The 22,749-nt window shown below is 38.3% G+C and overlaps 1 protein-coding gene across 3 annotated transcripts; it reads right to left on the bottom strand.

Annotated features, from left to right (window-relative positions):
- Nucleotides 1–4,665: 4,665 nt before the first annotated feature.
- casp2 (caspase 2, apoptosis-related cysteine peptidase) lies at nucleotides 4,666–21,231 on the bottom strand. Of its 3 annotated transcripts, none has more exons than XM_055013287.1 (12): nucleotides 21,095–21,231; nucleotides 18,462–18,648; nucleotides 17,539–17,694; nucleotides 15,837–15,911; nucleotides 14,304–14,373; nucleotides 12,864–12,955; nucleotides 10,708–10,890; nucleotides 10,371–10,499; nucleotides 10,196–10,286; nucleotides 8,369–8,566; nucleotides 7,864–7,973; nucleotides 4,666–6,365 (listed from the first exon to the last, which is right to left on the bottom strand). In XM_055013287.1, the coding sequence occupies exons 2-12, from the start codon at nucleotides 18,609–18,611 to the stop codon at nucleotides 6,231–6,233; spliced, it is 1,389 nt and encodes a 462-aa protein (XP_054869262.1). In that variant the 5' UTR covers nucleotides 18,612–18,648; nucleotides 21,095–21,231; the 3' UTR covers nucleotides 4,666–6,230. The 3 variants fall into 3 exon arrangements, with proteins under 3 accessions (XP_054869262.1, XP_035797789.2, XP_054869263.1); XM_035941896.2 differs by having other exon boundaries at nucleotides 8,381–8,566; XM_055013288.1 differs by having other exon boundaries at nucleotides 18,462–18,618.
- Nucleotides 21,232–22,749: the final 1,518 nt, after the last annotated feature.

Raw genomic sequence — 22,749 nt, 5'->3', positions numbered from 1 at the left:
CAGCAGTCTATATCATTATATCACACATTCTCTTTTTAAAACTGCCTATCAGTTAATTTTAAAACATTTGAATTGCCAGCAAGTTTTGAATGATGTAGTAAACGTTGAATGAAAAAGGTTCTGCAATGTTGTGGAAAAAAGGGATGTTTACTTCTGTTTAAAATGAATACCAGTAAATCTCGTCAATCATTACTATTATATAAACATGTTAATATATTTTCTTAAATCACACATCCTGATGATCTCTGAAGTATCCTCCGAGAAGAAACGTGGAAAACCAAGAAGGGCAGCTGTCCTCCTATTCTGACTTGTGTCCTACATAAAGTTAGACAAAAGTGAGCTCATGCAATACTACAGTTCTTATGGAAGTTCACATTGACAAATTCACACTATACATACCTCTTTATCAAGATACTGCATAACACTTTGAAGGGTCAACCTCCTGCTTGAAGAAATGACTGCTTTATACAACTGCAAGAGAAAAAAAAATAAAATGAGCTGCATGTTCTGAAAAAGATAATGTGAATCAATTTTTAACCTATCTGCATCATCTTATATCACATGAGTGACTAAGAGTGAGAGAAATAGATATTTTGGGTCCTTCTACGTGAAACTGCATTTACGTTATTAAGTATTTCTACAAAGAACCAAAAAATCTAGTACAACATTTAAAAAAGATGCAGGGATTGGATCTAACAAATATTTGACATTATTAGATAAGTCGTATAGAAAACAAATTCCAGTATTTCAATCAATAAAAATAAAGAAAATTAATTTCCCCAAATTTCCCTTTTACAAGCTTCCAAATTTTAAAAAAACAAAGTGCTCCATTGTTTTGTTTAATTTGAGTGAAAATAATCTATTTGGGACGAATTTGACGGTGTCACCATGCACTTAACGAAGCTGTGATTAATTCAATTCAATTCATCCATCCATCCATTATCTATACACCACTTAATCCTCACTAGGGTCATGGGGGGTGCTGGAGTCTATCCCAGCTGACTCAGGTGAAGGCAGGGGACACCCTAGACAGGTCACCAGTCTGTTGCAGGGCTACATACAAAGACAAACAAGCACTCACACATTCACACCTATGGGCAATTTAGAGTAATCAATTAACCTCAGCATGTCTTTGGACTGTGGGAGGAAGCCGGAGTACACGGAGAAAACCCACGCATGCACAGGGAGAACATGCAAACTCCATGCAGAAAGATCCCGAGAAAGCCGGGACGTGAACCAGGGATCTTCTAGCTGCAAGGTGAAAGTGCTAACCACTACGCCACTGTGCAGCCCTCAATTCAATTCAATTCAATTTTATTTATATAGCGCCAATTACAGTCAAATTGTCTCGAGACGCTTTACAGAACCCATATGCCTGACCCCCAGAGCAAGCCAAAAGGCGACAGTGGCAAGGAAAACACCCTTTTAACAGGGAAAAAAACCTCGAGCAGAACCCGGATCTAATGTGGGGGGACCCATCTGCCTGCTGGCCGGGCGGGTTGAGAGGGACAGAAGAGGTAAGAATTTTATCAATATTATTTTCTGACCTTTTATGGAATAATCAATTTGATAACCACCAGATTAAATGAAAAATAAAATTAACTGTAGATTGTAGGATCATTAGCAAAAGCAGAATAAACTCGACAAGTCACACACAATTCAGACAGTGCTGTAACCTGACAACGACGTTCACTCACAGAGCAGCTGCGGTCTCGAGAGGGAGCTCGGTTGTAACAGCGCGAGCAAGAGGATGAATAGAGAGCGCGCGCGGCGGCAGATAAAAAGCGGCGCGTGAATGCAAGAAATTAACGGTATTTCAGCTCGTTTCATTACGCTACGCCGTACAAACACAAATGCCTCCCCTCAAACACCCGGACCATCGACAAATACGTTCACTATATGCAGTAAATATAAGCGTCCAAGTCTTTAGACTTCATTAACGTGTTATTTCAGCGACGGCTAAAAAGCGAGCCCTGACTCTAGGTGGGGGGGAGGGGGTGCGTGACGTGACTCAGCTTTCGCGGGCATACCAGAACATATCCAGCACTATTTTGCCTTGATTCTGTGGCAAACTAGCTAACTAACAAAAGGGTAACGTTAGCCAGCAGTTCCTTGCAGGCAAATGTTGAGTTCAAAAGTTTTTTTTTTTATTCCTCCTGTCACGTCGGAAGCATTTGTAACCTAAATGAACGCCCTTCAACTAAAATATGTCCCCCATGGACAACAGTGGTGTAATTTACTAATGCGCCATTTCAAACTTTGATTAACGTGATGGATTAGCATAGAGAAAAACACGGTAATGTAGTCATATTCGCAAAGCTCTGTCAATGTACTGATTTTATTCCATTTTATCACAGAAGAAAATGACATTGTTTTTAAATTTTATCGACAAAAACTCAAATGCACTTTCAGAAGATAACTTACCTCCTCGCCGTGTCTCTTCTCCCAGCAGAATGACGTATCCCTCCGCCCTGGTCAGTTGCATTCTGCTGCGTCACTGCGTCAGATTGCAGCTAGCGGGGAAAAAGGTGTCCCTCCGCAGCTGGAAGTAGTCCACGCTGTTTTCTATGTTGTTTCGTCAATAATTAAGTTGTGGTTGAAATACGATGGTTTGTCCAATTTAGAGAACTGGTGAGCACGATAATTATTAGATATCATAGCTTGACAGTTTTATTTTTGACTAATCCCAAAATTGTGGTATTTCTTCAGCAGGACACTCCACCTCCCCCCAGCATCCCGTTTCTTTTTTCAAGGTATAACTTACAGAAATAAGTTAAATCAACACTGAAGGTCCTGATAAAACTTACAAATAGTCAAGACAATTAATTACTTTAACTTTAATTTTCTAAAACTTAAAAACTTGAGTTCAACATTCAAAACTTAACATGAAAATTTGACTTAAAGAACACAAACAAGTTCACATAACTGAATGGAGCTGGTAAAAAAACAGCCCAAAACCTGTCCTCCCCAGGTAAAACTGCCCCCTAAACTAGCCTTACCAAGTAAAACTACCCCAAAACCTGCCCTTTTCTAGTAAAAGTACCCTTAAACCTGCTCTCCCTGGGTAAAACTGCCCCCAAATCTACCCTTACCAAGTAAAACTGCCTCAAACCTGCCCTCCCCTGGTAAAAAAAAAAAAAAAGGCCAAAATTTCACCCCTAATTGACACTTACCAAGAAAAACTACCCCAAAACCTGCCCTCAATGAGAAAAATTACCCCCAAATCTACCGGCCCCGGGCAAAAAACAGCCCAAAACCTTTCCTCATCAAGGAAAACTGCCCCCAAATCTACCACCCTGGGTGAAAAGTAGCCCAAAACCTCATATCCTCTTGTAAAACTACCCCCAAACCTGCCCTCACCAAGTAAAAAAAGCCCAAAAAATGCCCTCAACAAGTGAAACTGCCCCTAAACCTGCCCTCAACGATTAAAACTGCCCCCAAATCTACCCCCATCAAGTAAAAAATAGCCCAAAGCTTGTCCTCACCAAGTAAAACTGCCCCAAATCTATCCTCAGCAAGTAAAAAACAGCCCAACACCTGCCCTCAACAAGTAAAACTGCCCTTAAACCTGCCGTCCCTGAGTAAAACTACCCCCAAATCTGCGCTCAAAGTAAAACCAGCCCCAAACCTGCTCTCATTAAAACTACTCCCAAAGTTGCCCTCCCCAAGTCAAAAAACAGCCCAAAACCTGCCCTCCTCTAGTAAGAAACTGTAAAAACAGGACGACTATCACCTTTCAGAAGGTTCCTCAACTAATCATGTTTGACTTGATGGAAAATTAACCAAATCTGAACTCAAAATCCTAAAATTTCATGCAACATTTAAAAAAAATTACCAAAAATAAAGCACTGGGTGAAGCAAGATTCTGTAAAAAACAAAAAATTCTGAGCTTCTTGGTGCAACTTTGAAGCCAACTCTGACTCAGCTGAGGCCAACCATCAGGTGACAAAAATTCAGAGATTTTAGGTGAATTGCAGGTAGTGTTTCCAAAGAGACTGACAAAATGACAAAAAAAAAAAAAAACTGAAAATGACATAAAGACTCACTTCCATCATTCTCTCTCCTCCTTCATGCACTGGTTCCACAGAGCTGCAGAATTTTAGATTAAAACGGAACCACAGTGAAGAAAAACATGACCTAAGTGGAAAGACACACATTTCCACACAGTCAACTCTGAGAAATAAAACATGAAACTTGTTTAAAACTCACGGTCAATTTATTGTGAAGAACATTTGGCAGTCATTGACAGAAAATAAAATCCTTCCACGCCTCCTGAACAGAACCTGGCAGCAGATATGGACCTTCTAAACCCCTCATACTGCAGAAAAACTCTGCTTCAATACCACGTCAGCATTTTTCTCTTTTTAAATTGAATTTAATTCTAAAAACCATAACACAGGGGTGTCAAACATGCGGCCCGAGGGCCAAAACCGGCCCTCCAGAGGGTCCAATCCAGCCGGAAGACAACTTAATCTTCTTTCTTTATAGTTCCCACATTAGTTTTTTGTCTTTTTTGTCTAACTTTTGTTGCTTCTCTCATGTTTTTGTCGTTTTGTGTGTCTTTTTTGTCTCACTTGCGTCGTTTGTCAATTTTTTTGTCATTTTGTGTCTCATTTTTGTAATATTTTGTCTTGCTTTTGTTTATTGTCTGACTTTTGTCACTTGTCTCATGTTTTTATCATTTTGTGTTTCTTTTTTGTCTCTCGTGTTTTTTGGCTTATTTTTGACATTGTCTTTTGCTTTACTCGTTCTTTTGTGTATCGTTTGTGTCATTTTTTGTCTCATTTTTGTTGTTTGTCCATTTTTTTGTCATTTTGTAACTTTTTTGTCTTTTTGTTTCTTTTCTGTTTAGCTTCATGTCGTTTGTGTCATTTTTTTGTCATCTTGTTTCTCACTGTTGTCGTTTTGTGTCTCGTTTTTGTAATATCTTATTTTGGTTGTTCTTTGTCTGACTTTTGTCGTTTTGATCATAAATAAAATACTGTATCAGTTAGTTCCAGATGACTAAATGTTGTGTTCCTTTGTAGACACTCTGCTATATGTAGTTTTTAATGCGTAAATGATAAACTAAGGCATTATGTTATTGAAACTGAACTTATTTTTCTTAAAAAACTTCAGCTTGTTTATATTGTTTTTTAAAAAAAAAAAAACTTCCTTAAATGTGACATTTTCAGCACATACATTTTTGCACTAAAACAAAGGGAAAAATGTGGAGTTGTGATTATTTATAGGTTATTATGCTGTGATTTTATTGGTCCGACCCACCGGAGATAAAACTGGGCTGAATGTGGAACCTGAACTAGAATGAGTTTGACACCCCTGGTATAAGAAGAGAGCAGGGATAAACTCTTCTGCCTCCACCTCCCTCAGCATCAACACTGTTTCCGTCTCTACAACACTGCTGTAAATTCACGCAGGGCTTTTCTGGGAACCGTCGGAGCCTCGAGGGATAAATTTCTTTGTGCCAAATGAACAAAACACACCGAGGAAGCACCGCCATGGTCATAAATTCATCCTCCAGATCATCCTCACATGGCATATCGGTGTGGAAGACTTCTTCTTTAAACTTACTGTAGCGGCTACAGTAAAATATGACTCAGGAGGAAACACTAGAGTTAGTAAAGCTCAAACCCTACATGTAGCACCGTGTCCGGCCTACCACCATCACCACAGGAGCAGGGGGAACTCTGGATGTCCCGACCAAGAAAAACAAACGATCCCAACACTTAAATAATCACTTAAAGCTGCCCTGTAGCCGTTTCCCCTCTTTTATAAATCGAATGATTCGTCTAACACCTGATAAATCTGTAACTTCTGTCGCAATAAAGCTCATTTTGACGAATAACGTAGGAGGTGCTGAAATGCGTTAAACTCTGCTCTGCTGCCCCCTGCCTGTCACTGTAGTGACAACAGGGAACGATCATTATGTACAGGTAAAAAGAAGAGGCATAAAAATACTTATAAAAAAAACTATTTCCATACAAAATAAAAGCCACAAAAATAGATGTGTGTAGAAAATACATCTTAAAAAGAGAGACCTGGGAGGGATTAGCGAGTAAACCCTCTAACAGGCATTGACACAGACACACACACACACATATATGAGGACACTGTATGCTAATAAGTCCCGTGTAGATGAAGCTTCCCTCTGCTGGATCTGTGTGTCTGTGGTTGGTAACAGGGAATGTGTGGCAGTCATCTGAGGAATGGTCTGTGTGCATATTTGTTTTCTAATACTGGGGCTGGTACTTGGGGAACAGGTAGACGTCTTTGCGCAGCGAGCTGGTGAACTCCGACATCTCTTTGCAGCGATGGTGAGCGGTTCCCGGAGCGTAGCCTTCCCTCTCCTTTATACGAGCGTTCACCTGGAGACAGAATAAAAACACACGATCACAGTCATGACTTAAAGATGGTAAATATATCAGGTTTACACAGTGACCGCAGGATGTAAAGCAACTTCCAGACAGGCGATGTGCTCCCAAAGAGGTACAGAATAAAGCAAAAACAAGACACAAAATGAGAAAAAAGACTCACAAAACAACAGAGAAAAAAATGAGACAAAATCAGGGGAAAAAAGATGCAAAACAGCGGAAAGAACAACAAATGACCACAAAAATGTCATAAAATGACAGAAAAAAAGATAAAAATGCAAACAATACAAACAAGACAGAACAACAAAAACAAAATGACCACAAAAAGAAAAAAAAGGTGTCCCAAAGAGACGCGAAACAACCGAACAAGACATAAAACAAGATTAGAGACTCACAATAAGAAGAAAGAAACACAAAATGGCAGAAAGGGGAGAAAACTTTCCCAAAGAGACGCAAAAGCGAGACACAGAAACTAAAAACAAGACACAAAAATGTCACCAAGAGACAAAGACTGCAAAAACAAGACATGAAATGAGAAAAATGAGACATAAAATTAAAAAAATTTGACACAAAACAACAGAGAAGACAAAACTGCTCTAGAGACAAGTAAAAGAGCTAAAAAGAAGAAAAATGCTACCAACAATACAAATAAAACGGAGCAAAAAAAAAGGACCACAAAAAGAAAAAAACTGTCCCAAAGAAACAACAAAAACAAACAAAATGAGAAAAAAAAGGCACAAACTGACAGAAAGGACACAAAATAACAAAAATGAGACACAAAATTAGACATAAAACGAAATTAGAGACACACAATAAGAAAAAAGAGACACAAAATGGCAGAAAGGAGAGAAAACTTTCCCAAAGAAATGCAAAATTTCAGAAGCGAGACACAAAACAGACTAAAAACAAGACACAAAATGACCTGAAAAAGACAAAAACTCTGAGGAAATATTCCTAAACAGCTGGAATCAACAAACTGACTTGTGTGTCTGATGTGAAGAAATGTAGACCTACAGTGTGATCCTGACCTGGACTGATCCGCTCTCCATCCTGTCTCAGGGATAAATTATAAATAAGAATTTAATGAAGCTGTAATTGTTCCACTTGGCTCTGACTGACATCTAAAGCTGCAAATACTTAATAAACTCAGAGGAAATAGTCCTAAACAGCTGGAGGCAACAAACCTCTGCTGCTGTTAGCATCGTTTGGGGAGAAAACTTAAAATCATTATCTAAGCTGTTAGTGTCTGTTCATAAAGTTTTATTATTGTGACCATTTCACTTCGAAGTACATGATTTTTGTTTTTCTATATGTTAAAGTGACGTTTCTGTTCAGATGTGTGCTGAAAGTGAAAACTTTATCAGTCCGATCTGTGAAGATGGCCGGAGAACTTTAACAGACAAGTGACTGAGGTCCTCGAACACATTCAGATGCGGTCAGACTAACAGAACAGGACTGAAGAGGTGTGACAGTAAATGAGAAGCGGGTTCACCTGCACCAGGATGTCGGCCAGGTGAGTGTCTCTGGAGCGGAGGCGGAGAGCAGAGTTGAGCTCCTGGATGAACCAGGATCCTCTCTTGGTGTTCCTCATCGCTGCTGTGCCTTGTGGAGAAACAGATCAGACAGAAAAGCTTCAAACATCAGGAAGAGACGAGCTGCTGTCTGTTAAAATCAATATCACATTAACTGCTGACATTTATTTATGTTTCAAATACACTCTCAATCCCCACTAAGATTAATTTAGTGATTGACAGAACATTTCTTATTGTTTTGGTTATTTTGCAGCAAAATCTATACTTTTGTTCTCCACTCTCTTAAATGAATCAACATTTTCCTGCCTTATTTACTCCATCTCCATCCCTCTGCCCTGCTTTCATTCTCAGTTTGATCAGCGTTTAACCCTCTGAGCCCCAAAACCTGTCATCAGGTTTGAAAGAGTAATGATTGAATGATTTAGCTGCACATCTCATGAATGAATCCAAATGGGACAAACTTACAAATTGTCTGACCTTTGAGTGAAGCGAAGCCACAGATCATGTCGGACCTTTGGGGCAGTTTGATCCTCGGTTTGATCCCCAGAGCTCCTCTCTGCTGGGACTCTCCCTGCCCTTCCCTCCCAGCGTCCCGCTGCTCACAGCTGAGAGAACTGGTCCTCACCGGTCCGTCCATCTGCTCCACGCCACAGTCCATCTCCTCTGGAAGACAGGGTTCCAGTTCAGTCCTCAGCATCCAGTAGGTTTTACTTCATATTTACATCAGGGGTACAAACTCATTTTAGTTCAGGTTCCACATTCAGCTCAGTTTGATCTCCAGTGGACCAGATCAGTAAAATCACAGGATAATAACCTATAAATAACCACAACTTCAAATGTTTCCTTTGTTTTAGTGTAAAAATGTTCATTCTGAAAAAGTTCACATTTAAAGAATTATCTTTTTACAAAACATGATGAATCTGAAATTTCTTCAGAAAGAAAAATGTAAATTCAGCAATATTATGCTTCAGTTTATCATTTACACATTACAGCTTACAGATCAGAGAGTGTCTACAAAGGAACAAAACATTTAGTGATCTGGAACCGAACAATACAGGGGGGTCTCGAGTTATGTCAGAATTCCGTTCCTACGACGTGACATAACTCGATTTTCGCCGTAAGTTGGAACTCACATATGTACATAAGTACACTCCAATGTGGCGTACAACCGTAAACAAAGCCGTCCCTCGTATAACGCTTTTAACGTCGTACGTCAGAATGATGGAACAAGACTGTCTTAATAAATTCATGGGAGATGGCGATGTAACCACGAAATGCTGTAGGTCGAGGACGTTGTGAACCGAGGACCTGCTGTAAAATATTTTACTTTATGATCAAAACGATAAAAGTCAGACAAAAAACAGACAAGACAAGACAAAATATTACAAAAATTAAGACACAAAATGACAAAAACGAAACAAAACGACAAAAACATGAGACAAGCAACAAAAGTCAGACAAAAAAGACAAAAAAACAACAAAAACAAGACAAAATATTACAAAAATGAGACAAAATGACAAAAAAATGGACAAGCAAGACAAAAAAAACATGAACGACAAAAATGAGACAAAAGATGACAAAAGCGAGAAACAAAACAACAGAAAAAATAGACAAATGATGCAAGCGAGACAAAAAGGAAAGACAAAACAACAAAAATGAGAAACAAAACGACAAAAACATGAGACAAGCAACAAAAGTCAGACAAAAAGCAACAAAAACAAGACAAAATATTACAAAAATGAGACACAAAATGACAAAAAATGGACAAGCGAACAAAAAATAGACAAGAACAACAAAAATGAGACAAAAGATGACAAAAGTGAGAAACAAAACGACAAAAAGCAACAAAAACAAGACATTTTAAAAATGAGCTATAAAATAACAAAAGTACAATGAACAATCTAGTATTTTACTTCTAGAAATAGTCTAGAAATTATTTTAAATTTATAGTTTTACTAATTTACAATCTGCAGTTCATGTCTTCTCTGGAATTTTTACACTTTGAGGGCCGGATTGGACCCTCTGGAGGACCGCTTTTGGCCCGCGGGCCACATGTTGGACACCCCTGCTCTAGATGAATCACATCTTTAGGGCTTCTAGCAGCTCAGTGTTTGGAGGTTCAGGTTTTAGCATCATGAGGTGTGAAGTCAGACCACAAAACTCCATCACAGGGACAGAAGAATCCACCGGGAGTTTTAAGTCGCTGATTTTAATCATGCTTAACAACAGAGGCTCCCTCCTGTTCTGAAGAGGTTTCCTAATGTCACCAATCTAATGAATGCTGAGTTTTACCTCCTCTGCAGGCCTGGATGAAGAACATCTTTGGTTTGTTCTGCAGCAGCGGACAGTGAGCGTTGTTGAAGGACTTAAACACCCAGTCCAGCTGAAAAAGAGCAAGTAGTACGAGTTAAATGTCAGAAAAAAGACACCACATACATCAAACCTGAAGCCTGTCAGACGAACCGACCTGCAGCAGCTGTCCGTCTGTCCCATAAACGGCTCCGTCCACTCCGTGAGAAAGCAAACACACCACACAGCTGTGCACCGTTTGGTGCCCCAGACATCTGCAGAATTCCTCAATGCAGTTCCTCATGCCCTGAATGGAGGAAAAAGAAGAGTCAAGGTCTGGACATGTGAGTCTCACCTCCAACAGGTGTGCTTCTAAAGACTGTTAGAACTAACTAATAAGATCAGGAGATGCTGAGATCAAAAGGTTTCTAATGTCATCTCCTCACCTGATTCAGTGGTGAATGTTTTATCTATCAACGCGTTCCACTTGATCCTGAAATTTCCAGGTGTCCTACCTGAGCAGTGAGGTCTCTGTGGACGGTCACCCGGTAGTCCAGCTCTGTGAAGAGCTTCCTGAGGACCTCGTCGTCCACCTCACCTCCCTTCCTGGGGTCCAGGTCAGAGGCGGCGTGAGAGTCGAAGGTCACGTTACTGATGACCAGAGCAAAGCCACGAGGAGACGAGTTCATTCTGTAGGACTGGAGAAGAAAGAGAAGGTTAATTCATTCTGCAAAAACAAGACACAAAATGAGAAGAATGAGACATAAAACAACAGAGACAAAACGGTCCAAGAGACACACAAAACTAAAAAAGATAGAACAAAACAAAAATTTGACAAAATCGGGAAAAGAATGATGCAAAATGACAGAAAGAAGATAAAACTGTCCTGAAGTGACAAGGAATGAGAAAAACAAGACACAAAAGAATAAAAAAAGGTGCAAACTCACAGAGAGAAGACAAAACAACAAAAATGAGACACAAAACAAGACATAAAACAAGATGAGACCCACAATAAGAAAAAAGAGACACAAAATGGCAGAAAGGAGAGAAAAGTTTGTCAAAGAGACACAAAATTTCACAAGCGAGACACAAAACAGATTAAAAACAAGACATAAAATGAGAAACAAAATGACCACAAAAAGAAAAAAAAACTGTCCTGAAGAGACAAGAAATGAGAAAAACAAGACACAAAAAGAGAAAAAAAGGTGCAAACTGGCAGAGAGGAGACAAAATAACAAAAATGAGACACAAAACGAGACAGAAAACAAGATATGAGACACAATAAGAAAAAAAAGAGACACAAAATGACAGAAAGGAGACAAACTAAAATTAGACATAAAATGACCACAAAGAGACAAAACTGTCTAAAGCCCTATTCGCATGGGATTAGCATTACCTGGGGAGCTCTGGTGATTTGTAATAATTGAGGAGGAGGTTGGTGATCTTAATCCCGTGTGAATGTGCCATGTCAGTAGTTGGTAAAGTAATAATTCCAAAGCAAAATTACCTACTATATTTCGCCAAACACCGACGTCCTGGGATAATACTAGTCCCGTGCGAATCTGCATCTCAGTGATTGGCTGCAGTGAAAATTATTGACAGCATTTTAGGAGCAAATGCAGAAGTAGGTCAAATCTACAGGCCTATGGAGCATTCACAGGAACGGCAAAATCAGATCTACAAGAAGAAGGAAATTTGGGAGGATATTAGGATGGATGAGATGCGTAGCAGCATACGGTAAGCATATCTTTCAACAGGCTGAATCCAAACACCCTGACGGCCCGTTATCCCGACAACGCTGCCCGCTGTTCTCAAGTCACGCTGCTGCTTTGACATATTTACTGATGCTATGATGACTACATACCATGTAAAAGTGATCGTTTTTTAACCCGAACCACAAGCTTTCCATGAACCTAACCAAGTGGTTAGACACCCTAAAAATAGCGTTGCTACAATATAGGCTTTTAATGTTTTTAATGTTTATTCATGTGACTCGTGTCTGGTTTGTTTTGCGTGTAGCGGCCGGCCACTTTGCACATGGACGTGACGACAGCGCATGTTGCGACCTGCACAGATTTGACATCATATCTGGGCTGTAATGTCAGTAAATTGGAGTAAAATACAGACTTCACTTATCCCAGGAGAATGCACTGTGAGAAACACAAACATCCTGCGGTAATTCAAAAATTACCAGCGATCCCCAGGTAATACTAATCCCATGCCAATAGGGCTTTAGAGACACAAAACAACCAAAACAAGACATAAAACAAGATTAAAGACACACAATAAGAAAAGAGAGACACAAAACGGCAGAAAGGAGAGAAACCTGTCACAAAGAGACAAAAAATTTCACAAGTGAGACACAAAAAACATCAAATGAGAAAAATGAGACGCAAAACAACAGGGAAGAGACAAAACTGTCCTAAAACAACTAAAAAAGATGTACACCTTAGATTACATCACCATTTAGTTTTATAATTGCAAAGCTGTAGTCTGGTATGATTTAACTGTCTTTTTCCAACTCAACCTTTCTGTTATTATATTTACAAATGCAGCTGAACTGTTCTGTCCTCTGAGCTCGCGTCCAAACAGCTGGTGTGACTCTGAAGGTGTTTGTTTCTCCAGAGGCTACAGGTGAGTCATCACAGAGCTCACCTGCGAAGACATTTACCTGCTGGCAGTGAGAGAGGTAAAAGTCAGGAGTGCAGGGGAGAACGGGAGTGTTGATGGGACTGTCGGCATCCAGACTGAACTCCATGGACTCTGCAGAAAAACACCAACGAGAAGTTACATCAGTTCTAGGCTCTAAAGTTAATTCATTTATACGCTAATCATCTGATAGAACAAACTCTTGCTGCTGCTTATGCTTAGATGTAAAAACAATGATGATAAATGAGTCATTTCAGGCTTTTTCAGGTTTGGAGTTTTAGTCCAAAGAAGTTTCTTGTCCTCCTAAATCAAAGGAGAATTATCAGTTGTTCTCTCTCAATAATGTAAAAACCACATAAGATTTAAATTTATTTACAACAAATCATGAGGGAAATGATGCCATGTTATAAATCAGCTGTAATTCTTATTTTTCTTCAGGAGAGACGACTAAAGTTGATCTTCCACATTGGAATGATGTGTTTAGATTCTCCATATTGTACAGAATATTAAATTTACCCAGCAGTGTGTTTGTTTTCCTGTCTCATGATCTGAGTCGGTGTAATATTTCCCTGACAGCAACCACAGCTCTAATCTCTCAGAGTGTTCAGATCAGTGACGGCTCCAGCTGGCTGTGATGTAACGACAAACTTTGTACAACAAACACTGTGAATGAGTCACTGTTTGGGCGTGGTGTCTGCAGACAGCAGCCAAACACTCCTCACTGATAAGAGTTCAAACACTGAACTCACTGAGCAGCTGCTGGGTAGAAGAGCTCTCCTGTTCACGTATAATCAGTTAGCTTTCTTAAAACCAGACAGCAGGTGTTCGGTTTAGTCTATTTACCACCTGGAGTCTCCAGGAAACAAACACTGAAACCTGAGGGCTGAACTTTTCCCTCAGCTGAGAATCTGCATCGCTCATAAATAAACATCATGAAACGCTTTGGTTTAAGGGAGACGCTTCTTACGGGTGATTTAAAACCTAAACTCTGAACACAACCTGGTCTGGACCAGTTTAGCTCCACAGCATCAGTTACCATGGAGATCTAGCTCCGCAGCATTAGTTACTGTAGAGATCTAACTGATGCTGTGGTTCTTATTTTGGTTGTTTTGTGTCTTCTTTTGGTTGGTTTGTGTCTTGTTTCTGTCCTTTCCTGTCTTGTTCTTGTCATTTTATGTCTTGTTTTTGCTGTTTTCTGTCTTATTTTTGCTGTCTCGTGTCTTGTTTTTCTCATATTATGGCTTGTTTTTGTCGTAGTTAGATTCCTGCAGCATCAGTTACCATGGAGATTTATCTCCACAGTATCAGTTACCATGGAGATCTAGCAGGTTAAAGCACCTTAACACCTTTGTGATACTGTAAACTCTGACTTTCGGCTGATCATACCTGCTAACCCACTAATTTCACCTCATAGTTCAGCCCTCTGGTTGAACCTGATAAAACAGGAATCTCTGCAGCTCACCTTGAGTCCTCTGTCGCTTCACTGAAACTTCCTCCTGAGTTGGAAGTGGAAGAGAAGAATCCCCAACCCTCTGAAATCAGAAACGAGACAGAAGCTGCTGAACAGACGGACAGATGAAGCTGTTGTTTGCTGTGTTAATGCAACATCTGTAATCTGAATTAACTATCTCCCTGTCAGCTGCGTGGATGTAAAACACGATGATCCTCACGTCTGGCTGTTTATCTCCTGCTGCTTTCTGCCTCTCTGACGAATCTGAGCTGATATCTGAGGCCTGAAACTGGACTGCTGAGGAGCTGCTCACCTCACTGCTCTCTTCTACTGAGGACGTCTGCAAAACACCACGACACTGAAGCTCAACATCCATTAAACTGAACTGTTAACTATGAAAGATGCTCCCTAACAGACAAAGGTCTCCTCAGGGTTGGGTGTTGTTTGTATTTTAATGATTCTCAGTTTATTTGAGGGTCAGGAGGTTAAAGTTTCGATCAGGTTAATACTATATAATATTCTCAGTTATATTATAACAATCACAGGAGACATTTTTCTGAATTTAGTACATTTTCCTGGATCTGAATACTTTCTCCATTTCTGTCTATCAGGGAAAACAAACCCTTAGTGACCCTGAATAATCAGAATTATTATACTGACTATATTTTATCCATGCTACAAAAAATAAAGAATAATCAGAAAAAAAACACAGAGGGGATCTGACAGAAAAATATGTTAATAAACAGCTGAAAACTACAATTTCAAAAACTGCAAAAACTGAAAATAACTGAAAGCATCTGTAAAATAATCAGATTTTTAGTATGACAAGCTGTACCCCAAAAACAAAAACACTGCCAGATATCAAAGCAGGTAAAACTGTAAAATTTCAGACTTTTATTTCTAACGGTTTCTGGAACATTCTCATTTAAACAGGCTCACCTTTCAATGTGCAAAAAATAAATACGTCGAAGGGCAATTTTTAAAAGAGAACTCAATCTAAAATTTCACATATGACATTTTAAATATCCAGAGTTTGAGGTATAAAAAAGTTTCAACCAAATCAGAGATGATGGAACAGACAGATCCGGATGATTTGAGATGAAATAACCCAAAAATATCAGGAGATTTAAGACACACAGGAGTTTAACTCACCTCACTAACGGACAGAATATTACAGAATATTTAAATCTGGCATGACACAAATTACCAATAAGCAGAACTGAAATGAAATTCTTTTTATGATTACATCATGTGTAATTTTGCTCTCTTATGTTGTATATATTTTTGTAAGGTGTGTTATATAGACTATTTTTGATGTTGCTATTTGGAGAGCACTAAACCGATTTTCACTGTTGTCTGTAACAGTGACAATAAAGATCTATTCTATTCTAAATTCTTTTAATGATTCTCTTGAAATTGGAATATTGGAACCAGTTTTCGACGCCCAACTCTACTTTTCCTGAGTTTTTGTTCCTTCCATGTTAGTTTTATGTGAGATGTCGACAGTGAAAATCCCCTCAGTGATATTAGAAGTAATCATCTCACCTCTCTCTTCTTCTCTGTCCTCTCCATGACCAGTTGTCCCGACTTTCCCTCCGGTTCTTCCTCAGGATGAAGATTCTGAGAGGAGAAAACAGAGTCAGAGATGCACTGAGTCAGAACTGGAGGACATTTTACACCCATCAAACTCCTTCAAAATACTAAAACATGCAGTAGTTGTGTAAATGTTCTTGTCCTGAGACCAAATGTAAAAAACTAGGAGAAAAGAATGTTTGAAAATGTTTTTAAAATACCAAATAAGTCTGGAGTTCCTCCTAAAATGACATTTTTCTCTTGTCTCACCTCCCTGATGACCAAACTGAATCTCTAATAAAACAGTTCAAATGAAATTTAAATCTTTAAGTACCTCTTTTTGGTTTTATTTTTTTCATTGCTGTCTCTTGTAATTGTTGGAACATTTTTCTCATCAACATAATATTTTAAATAATAATTATTATGCATGTAACGTGTGTCCCACAACTGTTGATGACGTTTTTGTCGTTTTGTGTCTCATTTTCGTCATTCCGTGTCTCGTCTTTGTCATTTTGTGTTTCGTTTTGTGTCTCATTGTTATTTCCATCATCCAACAGTGTTCCTACAGAATGTGTAGAACAAAGCTATGTCCTCTCTTCTATTTTCCATATTTTCATCCCATCGTCAGACTTGATTGAATGTCTCACTCTACCTCATATTATCAGGATCAGACTAATTCTTTGGACTGTTTTCCATCAGTCAGTTTGTCCTCTTGGTCAGCAGTAACAGCAGCTAAATATCTAGCTTCTACTGCTGAGAAAAAGATCACATTAGCATGGATTAGCAACCCTGTTACTGTGATTAGAGTAGAGTTAGCAAACAACACAGAAAACATGGAATAAAAATGGTACCATTGATGTGGAAGCTGAGCTAATCAACACCTATTATTGATGAATGTGGAGCAGAAAACTGGAAAAGAGGTTTATTTTTCAAAAATTTTGAAGCCCAGATGTCCTCCAGTTCTGAAATGATCCAATAACAGTCTGCTGTGGTCCACTATATTCCTAAACATCTGATCTGCTTTTGCCAGTAAATGCTTAAATGCTTATTTGCAGGTTCAGCGTTTTATTTTCTGAGCGATATATGGCAAAAAAAAAAAAACACTTCTGGATGAGTAAAATCTTATCTTAAATATCTTATGTAATCCATGTATCGTTGTCATGTATATCACTGCTTCACTGTTGGTCCTCCAGCCAACCAATCAGATATTAGATGGGACTTGTCACCATGGTAATCAAAAAAATGGCAGCGATGCTTCAAACATGTAGTCAAAGCATCATATTATAGCACAAACCAGGACTTTTTGCCAAACCTAACCAAGTAATCAAGCCTCTCACATGTAAAAGTGTTGACAAAGTGTGAAACTTTCCTAAACTGAACCAGAAAACGAGTAAAAACTGAAAGTAAACAACAGAAAACAAAACTTATTTCTGAAACTGATGGATTCTCATCCTGCTCAGGATTTGAACTCTGGTCTTCTGGATGAGAGTCTGGTCAAACTGAGCACTTTTCCCCAAAGTGTCACAGATTAGATTTATTTCAAAACTTTATTAGGTTCCCTTCAAAAACATATATGAGAATGCAGTTTATTTGTGCAGGAATGTATTGTTGTGTAGACTGGGTTGGTATTGTGTAGCTCTGTGCGGGGATGATGATCAGAGGTTCATTAACTCACTTCGGCGTCTCTCTCTGGTGATTCTGTCAGGAGGTCACTCAGGTGCTGCTGTTCGGTTTCTTTTAAAGCCGAGATGAAGCTGCTGAAGGCTCGAGGTCCTCGCTTTGGTAGAAGAAGAAGCAAACGCCAGCTGCGTTTCTGAGACGTTTGTTCTGCCTACAGGAGAGGAGGAAAGAGGAAGATTTAAAAGAAGCATACATTTAATCTAAACGTAGAGCTGAAAAATAAACAGATTTCAAATTATAACTCGACACAACTAAGCTGCAATTTACGATTTCTGCTATGCAGCACGTCTGACAGGGGATTTAAACTGTGTCGGAGGTTTTACAGATTCATGTTGTCCTTCACATCGATCACATTTTTTAAAGTGTCTCATCTGGTAATAACCCATCAAAGCTGAGGTTCAACTTAAAAAACTGACACTACCGTTCAAAACATTTGGGGTCATCCAGACAATATATTAATTAAAGTTGCCCTATATTAGTTAAAGTTGCTCTATATTAGTTTACGTTGCTCCAAAATGACTTCAAGTGGCTCCATATTAGCTAAAGCTGCTCTACATTATTTAAAGTTGCTCCTAATTAGTTAAAGTTGCTCCAAATTAGTTAAAGTTGCTCTACGTTATTTAAAGTTGCTCAAAAATGAGCTAAAGTTGCTCAAAAATTTGTTGATGTTGCTCTACCTTAGTTAAAGTTGGTCTAAAGGAGTTAAAGTTTCTCTATATTATTTGAAGTTGCTCTATATGAGATAAAGTTGCTCTAGATTAAAGTTGATCTATATTAGTTAAAGTTGCTCTACATTAGTAAAAATTGCTCTAAATGAGTTAAAGTTGCTCTACATTAATACAAATTTTGACCAGGACCTTTCCCACCTCGCTGTCAGCTGATTGGCTGCTGACGGCCCGTTTATCCAGGTGAACCTACCAGGATGCTCTCTGCCATGCTCTCCGTCAGGATGCTGTCGGCCTGCAGCGACTGGACCAGCAGCTCGTCCACCACCAGCTGCTTGCAGAGATCCGCTGAACGTCTCTTCAGAGCCTGCCGGTCCCGATCCGACATCCCGCACTCCAGCATGATCGGTCTGCAGAAGAACCAGACAGCAGCGTCAGACCTGGAGGATAAAACCCTGAATGTTTAACACACCTCATCTCAGTGGAAGTGTTTTGTGATACATAAATAGTAATAAAAGCCACGATAATAAATATATACTGAAACTGAAGAGGGAAGCAGAAGACAGTGAACCAACAACAAAAATAAAACCACAGGTGAAAAGAAAAACAGATAAGAACACAGTAAAATAAACACATGAAGAGAAGCTTTGAGAAGAGGCTCAATAAAACTGTTAGAGCGTGTCGAGTGTTTAATTGAGGATTTTTTTCCATTTCAAAGTCTCAAAGCGGGATATTTATGACAGAAAATTATTCTGTGTTTGCCCGCCACTGCATATTATGATTATTAAATTAACTAAAATACGACAACAGGCAGCTGAGAGACAATAAAAACACATCGTATTGTTTTAATGTTTAGGTGCTTCAGTTAAATCAATAGTTAAACATGGACAGATTTTACGATAAGTTAAAATACTGCTGACTTTTTATTAACTTTCAGCACAATACTGCAACTGGACAGTATTTTTGCACAAGTTTTTGCACAATTCTCACTTTAGCAATTTTCATTTTGCACTACTGTGTCCCTATACTCTTTTCTAGATGTATAAATATACCTTTCTATAGTTATTTTATTATTCTCCTTATTCCTAGAGTAACATCAACAGCTAAAACCAAATTCCTTGTATGTTGTGTACATAGTTGGCAATTAAAGCTGATTCTGTGGTTGCAAATTTTTTTTCAGATTATTATTATTTATTATAAAGACATTTTCACCACCCTGATGCATTTTAGAGACAAAATAATGAAAATAATCCAAAATACAATCAGCAGATTAAATGGTAATGTGGAAATAATTGTTAGTTGTTGCCCTAAAGAGGCTAAAAATACAGATTTAATAGTAGTTTCTCTAAAAGTCATGCTAAAATCATGTCACACCATGAACTAATTGCACAGAGCATGATTATTTTCATTATCTATTAGTCTACTGAATGTCTTCTCCATTAATCAATCAGTTGTTTGGTTCTAAAATGTCAGAAAATTATGAAAAACGTCCTCAAATGTCTTGTTTAGTCCAAAGATTACTGTCACAGAGGAAAGAAGCCTGAAAATATTCACATTTAAGAAGCTGAAATCACAGAATTTAGACTGTTTTTACAAAAAATCTAATTATCCTGATTCTAAAATCGGGTGGAGGTGACCAAATTGCAGCTAAAAATCTGGATAAAGGTTCTCTTGTCTGGTTTAAATCTAAATGTTTTTGGATGGAGTTTGGTTAAATGAAGATTTATCAAAGGACTGCAACTAAAATTATAAAAAATGAAAAAAATACTGTCGTATAGGAAGAAAAAGAAACAAAACATTCACATTTAAGATGTTGGACACAGTTTTTAGACTGTTCTTATCTACGGATTAATAGATTATTCTAAAATCGGCTGGAGGCGATCAAATTGGACCTAAAAATCTGAATAAAGGTTCTCTTGTCTGGTTTAAACCTCAATGTTTTTGGATGGAGTTCGGTTTAATGAAGCTTCATTAAAGGGCTAAAACTAAAGATTATTTTAAATATTGATTTACAAAATGTGTTGTTTAGTCTCTAAAATGTCAGAAAATAATGAAAAACATGAATCAGAGTTTCCACAAATGTCTTGTTTAGTCCAATGATCTTCAGTTTACTGTCGCAGAGGAAAGAAACCAGAAAATATTCACATGTAAGAAGCTGAAATAACAGAATTTAGACTGTTTGAATTCTTAAAAAATAGTTACTTTGTCTCTAAAAAGCTAGAAAATGGTGGAAAATATGTGAACCTGCTCCTCTTTTTCTATATTATATAAAGTTCTACTCACCCATATTGCTGCATTTATAATTATAATTCTAAGGCATCTTTACATCATAAATCAGATTAATTCTTACAGTTAGAGAGAACCACTGGTTGAAATAACCTGCACTAAAGGTCATAATAATGTTAAAATAAACTGAATTTCTGCAGATTCTCAGGTTAAAATAAACGCTGCTGGACAGGACAGAACCGTGCATGTGATCAGAACCGAATCACAACAAATCCTCGGTGTGTCTCCGGTGTTTCTGTTTCTACTGTCTGGTTCTACTACCAGTACTGCAGCACTACTGTAGTTTTTACGCTCTTTCTGTTGTACCACTTTTAGCTTAAAGTGACATTTACATGGTGAAAATAAAGAACCTGTTAGAGGCAGTGAAAGTAAATCAAGCAATGCAGGTTTAAATCACACACAGCAGCTAACAGCACTCCAGAGGACGTTAATAAATCGATATTATTACCTATAAATTAACATTTCAGCAGCCTGGGAGTTTATTTACGCTAACCTGACCGCTGGCGGCTAATTACGATGCTAACTAGCTAGCAGGCTAACTTTGACTTTTTCTCGCGTTAAAGCGGGTTTAAATAAAACCCTTCCACACCGGGCTCTTACCGTGTTTCTGTTCCTGCAACAGAAGGTAAAATCGAGACGAAAAACTACCGCAAACCGTCTCCGTGTCCGTCACTGTTCCACGCAAATTAACATCCTCCACAAAGCAACTTCCGCGGCTTGTGATAAGACGCTTCAGGATTTTGGCCAATGAAAGCGTCTTAAACGGTGAGTGACGTTTCGATTAGCCAGTCATCGGGCTTAACGCCCGCCGTTGCCCCCCGTGGTAAAGTAATGTGAAGTTATGATATGAAGGATTTTGAATTTGAATTTTTCCTGTAAATAAGCAGCCAATTGATAAGAAGCTCAGTGAGGAAACAAACAGCCCTCAGATACAGAGGAGCTTTGATAAGAACAGAAAGGATTGACTCTAGATAAGGTTTAAATTAACTCACAATTAAACAAAAAGAAAGGTTTAATTAAGACATGCAGTGATGTAAATATGTAAAGTCAAAGTTTTTAAATACAAAAATAAGACTGCTGGGGATGAATTTAAGCTTAAATATTAAAGTTTAGACACCACCATGTTAGTGGTCATGCCAATTTACCGTCTAATTTAAACATCAAGATTAAGATCATACAATATTATTAATTATTATTATAACTACCTGACAAACTAATATGATTAAATATTAATTTTAGGACTTTACAGTATTACTTAGGCAAATTTACCCAACTTACATATGTATTATGTTTTTACAGTATTGTTAAATATGCAAATTTACCTGACTAAATTAAATAATATAATCCAACAATATCATCCATCCATCCATCCATTATCTATACACCACTTAATCCTCACTAGGGTCATGGGGGGGGCTGGAGTCTATCCCAGCTGACTCAGGTGAAGGCAGGGGGACACCCTAGACAGGTCACCAGTCTGTCACAGGGCTACATACAGAGACAAACAATCACTCTCACATTCACACCTACGGGCAATTTAGAATGATCAATTAACCTCAGCATATTTTTGGACTGTGGGAGGAAGCCGGAGTACCCGGAGAAAACCCACGCATGCACAGGGAGAACATGCAAACTCCATGCAGAAAGATCCCGGGAAAGCCGGGACGCGAACCAGGGATCTTCTAGCTGCAAGGTGAAAGTGCTAACCACTACGCCACTGTGCAGCCCCAACAATATCATATGAAATATAGTTTAAAATTTATCTAATAAGTTTAATTATAGAGGTTAAGGCCATACAATATTCTTTATTTTGCTAATTAATTGAGTGATGTGTTAAGATGTTAAATTAACTCCAACATTACGATTCTAAAAATAAAATAAGACCCTATTGGAATGCAAGAGTTTCTTATTTTGTGTCTTTTTTTTTGTCATTTTGTGTCTTGTTTTTCTCATTGTGTGTCTCGTTTTTGTCATTTGGGTTTCGTTTTTGTCATTTTGTGTCTCATTCTTGTCATTTTGTATCTCGTTTATTTTGCTTTGTATCTCGTTTCTGTTTTGTGTCTTGTTTCTGTCATTTTATGTCTCGTTTTTGTCCTTCTGTGTCATTTTGTATCTCCCTTTGTGTCTTGTTTTTGTTTTGTTTCTCATTTTTCCTATTTTTCAAACATTTTGAAGCCTAAATGTCCTCCAGTTCTGGAATGAGCCTTAAAATATTTTATCATGGTTTCTTGTTGATGGAGGATTTTTAAATACTT

The sequence above is a fragment of the Amphiprion ocellaris genome, chromosome 9, assembly GCF_022539595.1.
Source record: "Amphiprion ocellaris isolate individual 3 ecotype Okinawa chromosome 9, ASM2253959v1, whole genome shotgun sequence".
Lineage (NCBI taxonomy): Eukaryota > Metazoa > Chordata > Actinopteri > Pomacentridae > Amphiprion > Amphiprion ocellaris.
This window is presented reverse-complemented; position numbering and strand designations above follow the sequence as displayed.

Excerpts from the sequence above, each read along its gene's own strand:
- casp2 (XM_055013287.1), bottom strand. The coding sequence starts at position 18,611 with ATGCTGGAGTGCGGGATGTCGGATCGGGACCGGCAGGCTCTGAAGAGA. Across the intron at positions 10,500-10,707 it reads ACAGAGACCTCACTGCTCAG|GGCATGAGGAACTGCATTGA; the intron begins GTAGGACACCTG and ends TCCTCCATTCAG. Across the intron at positions 6,366-7,863 it reads TGGCCGACATCCTGGTGCAG|GTGAACGCTCGTATAAAGGA; the intron begins GTGAACCCGCTT and ends TTCTGTCTCCAG.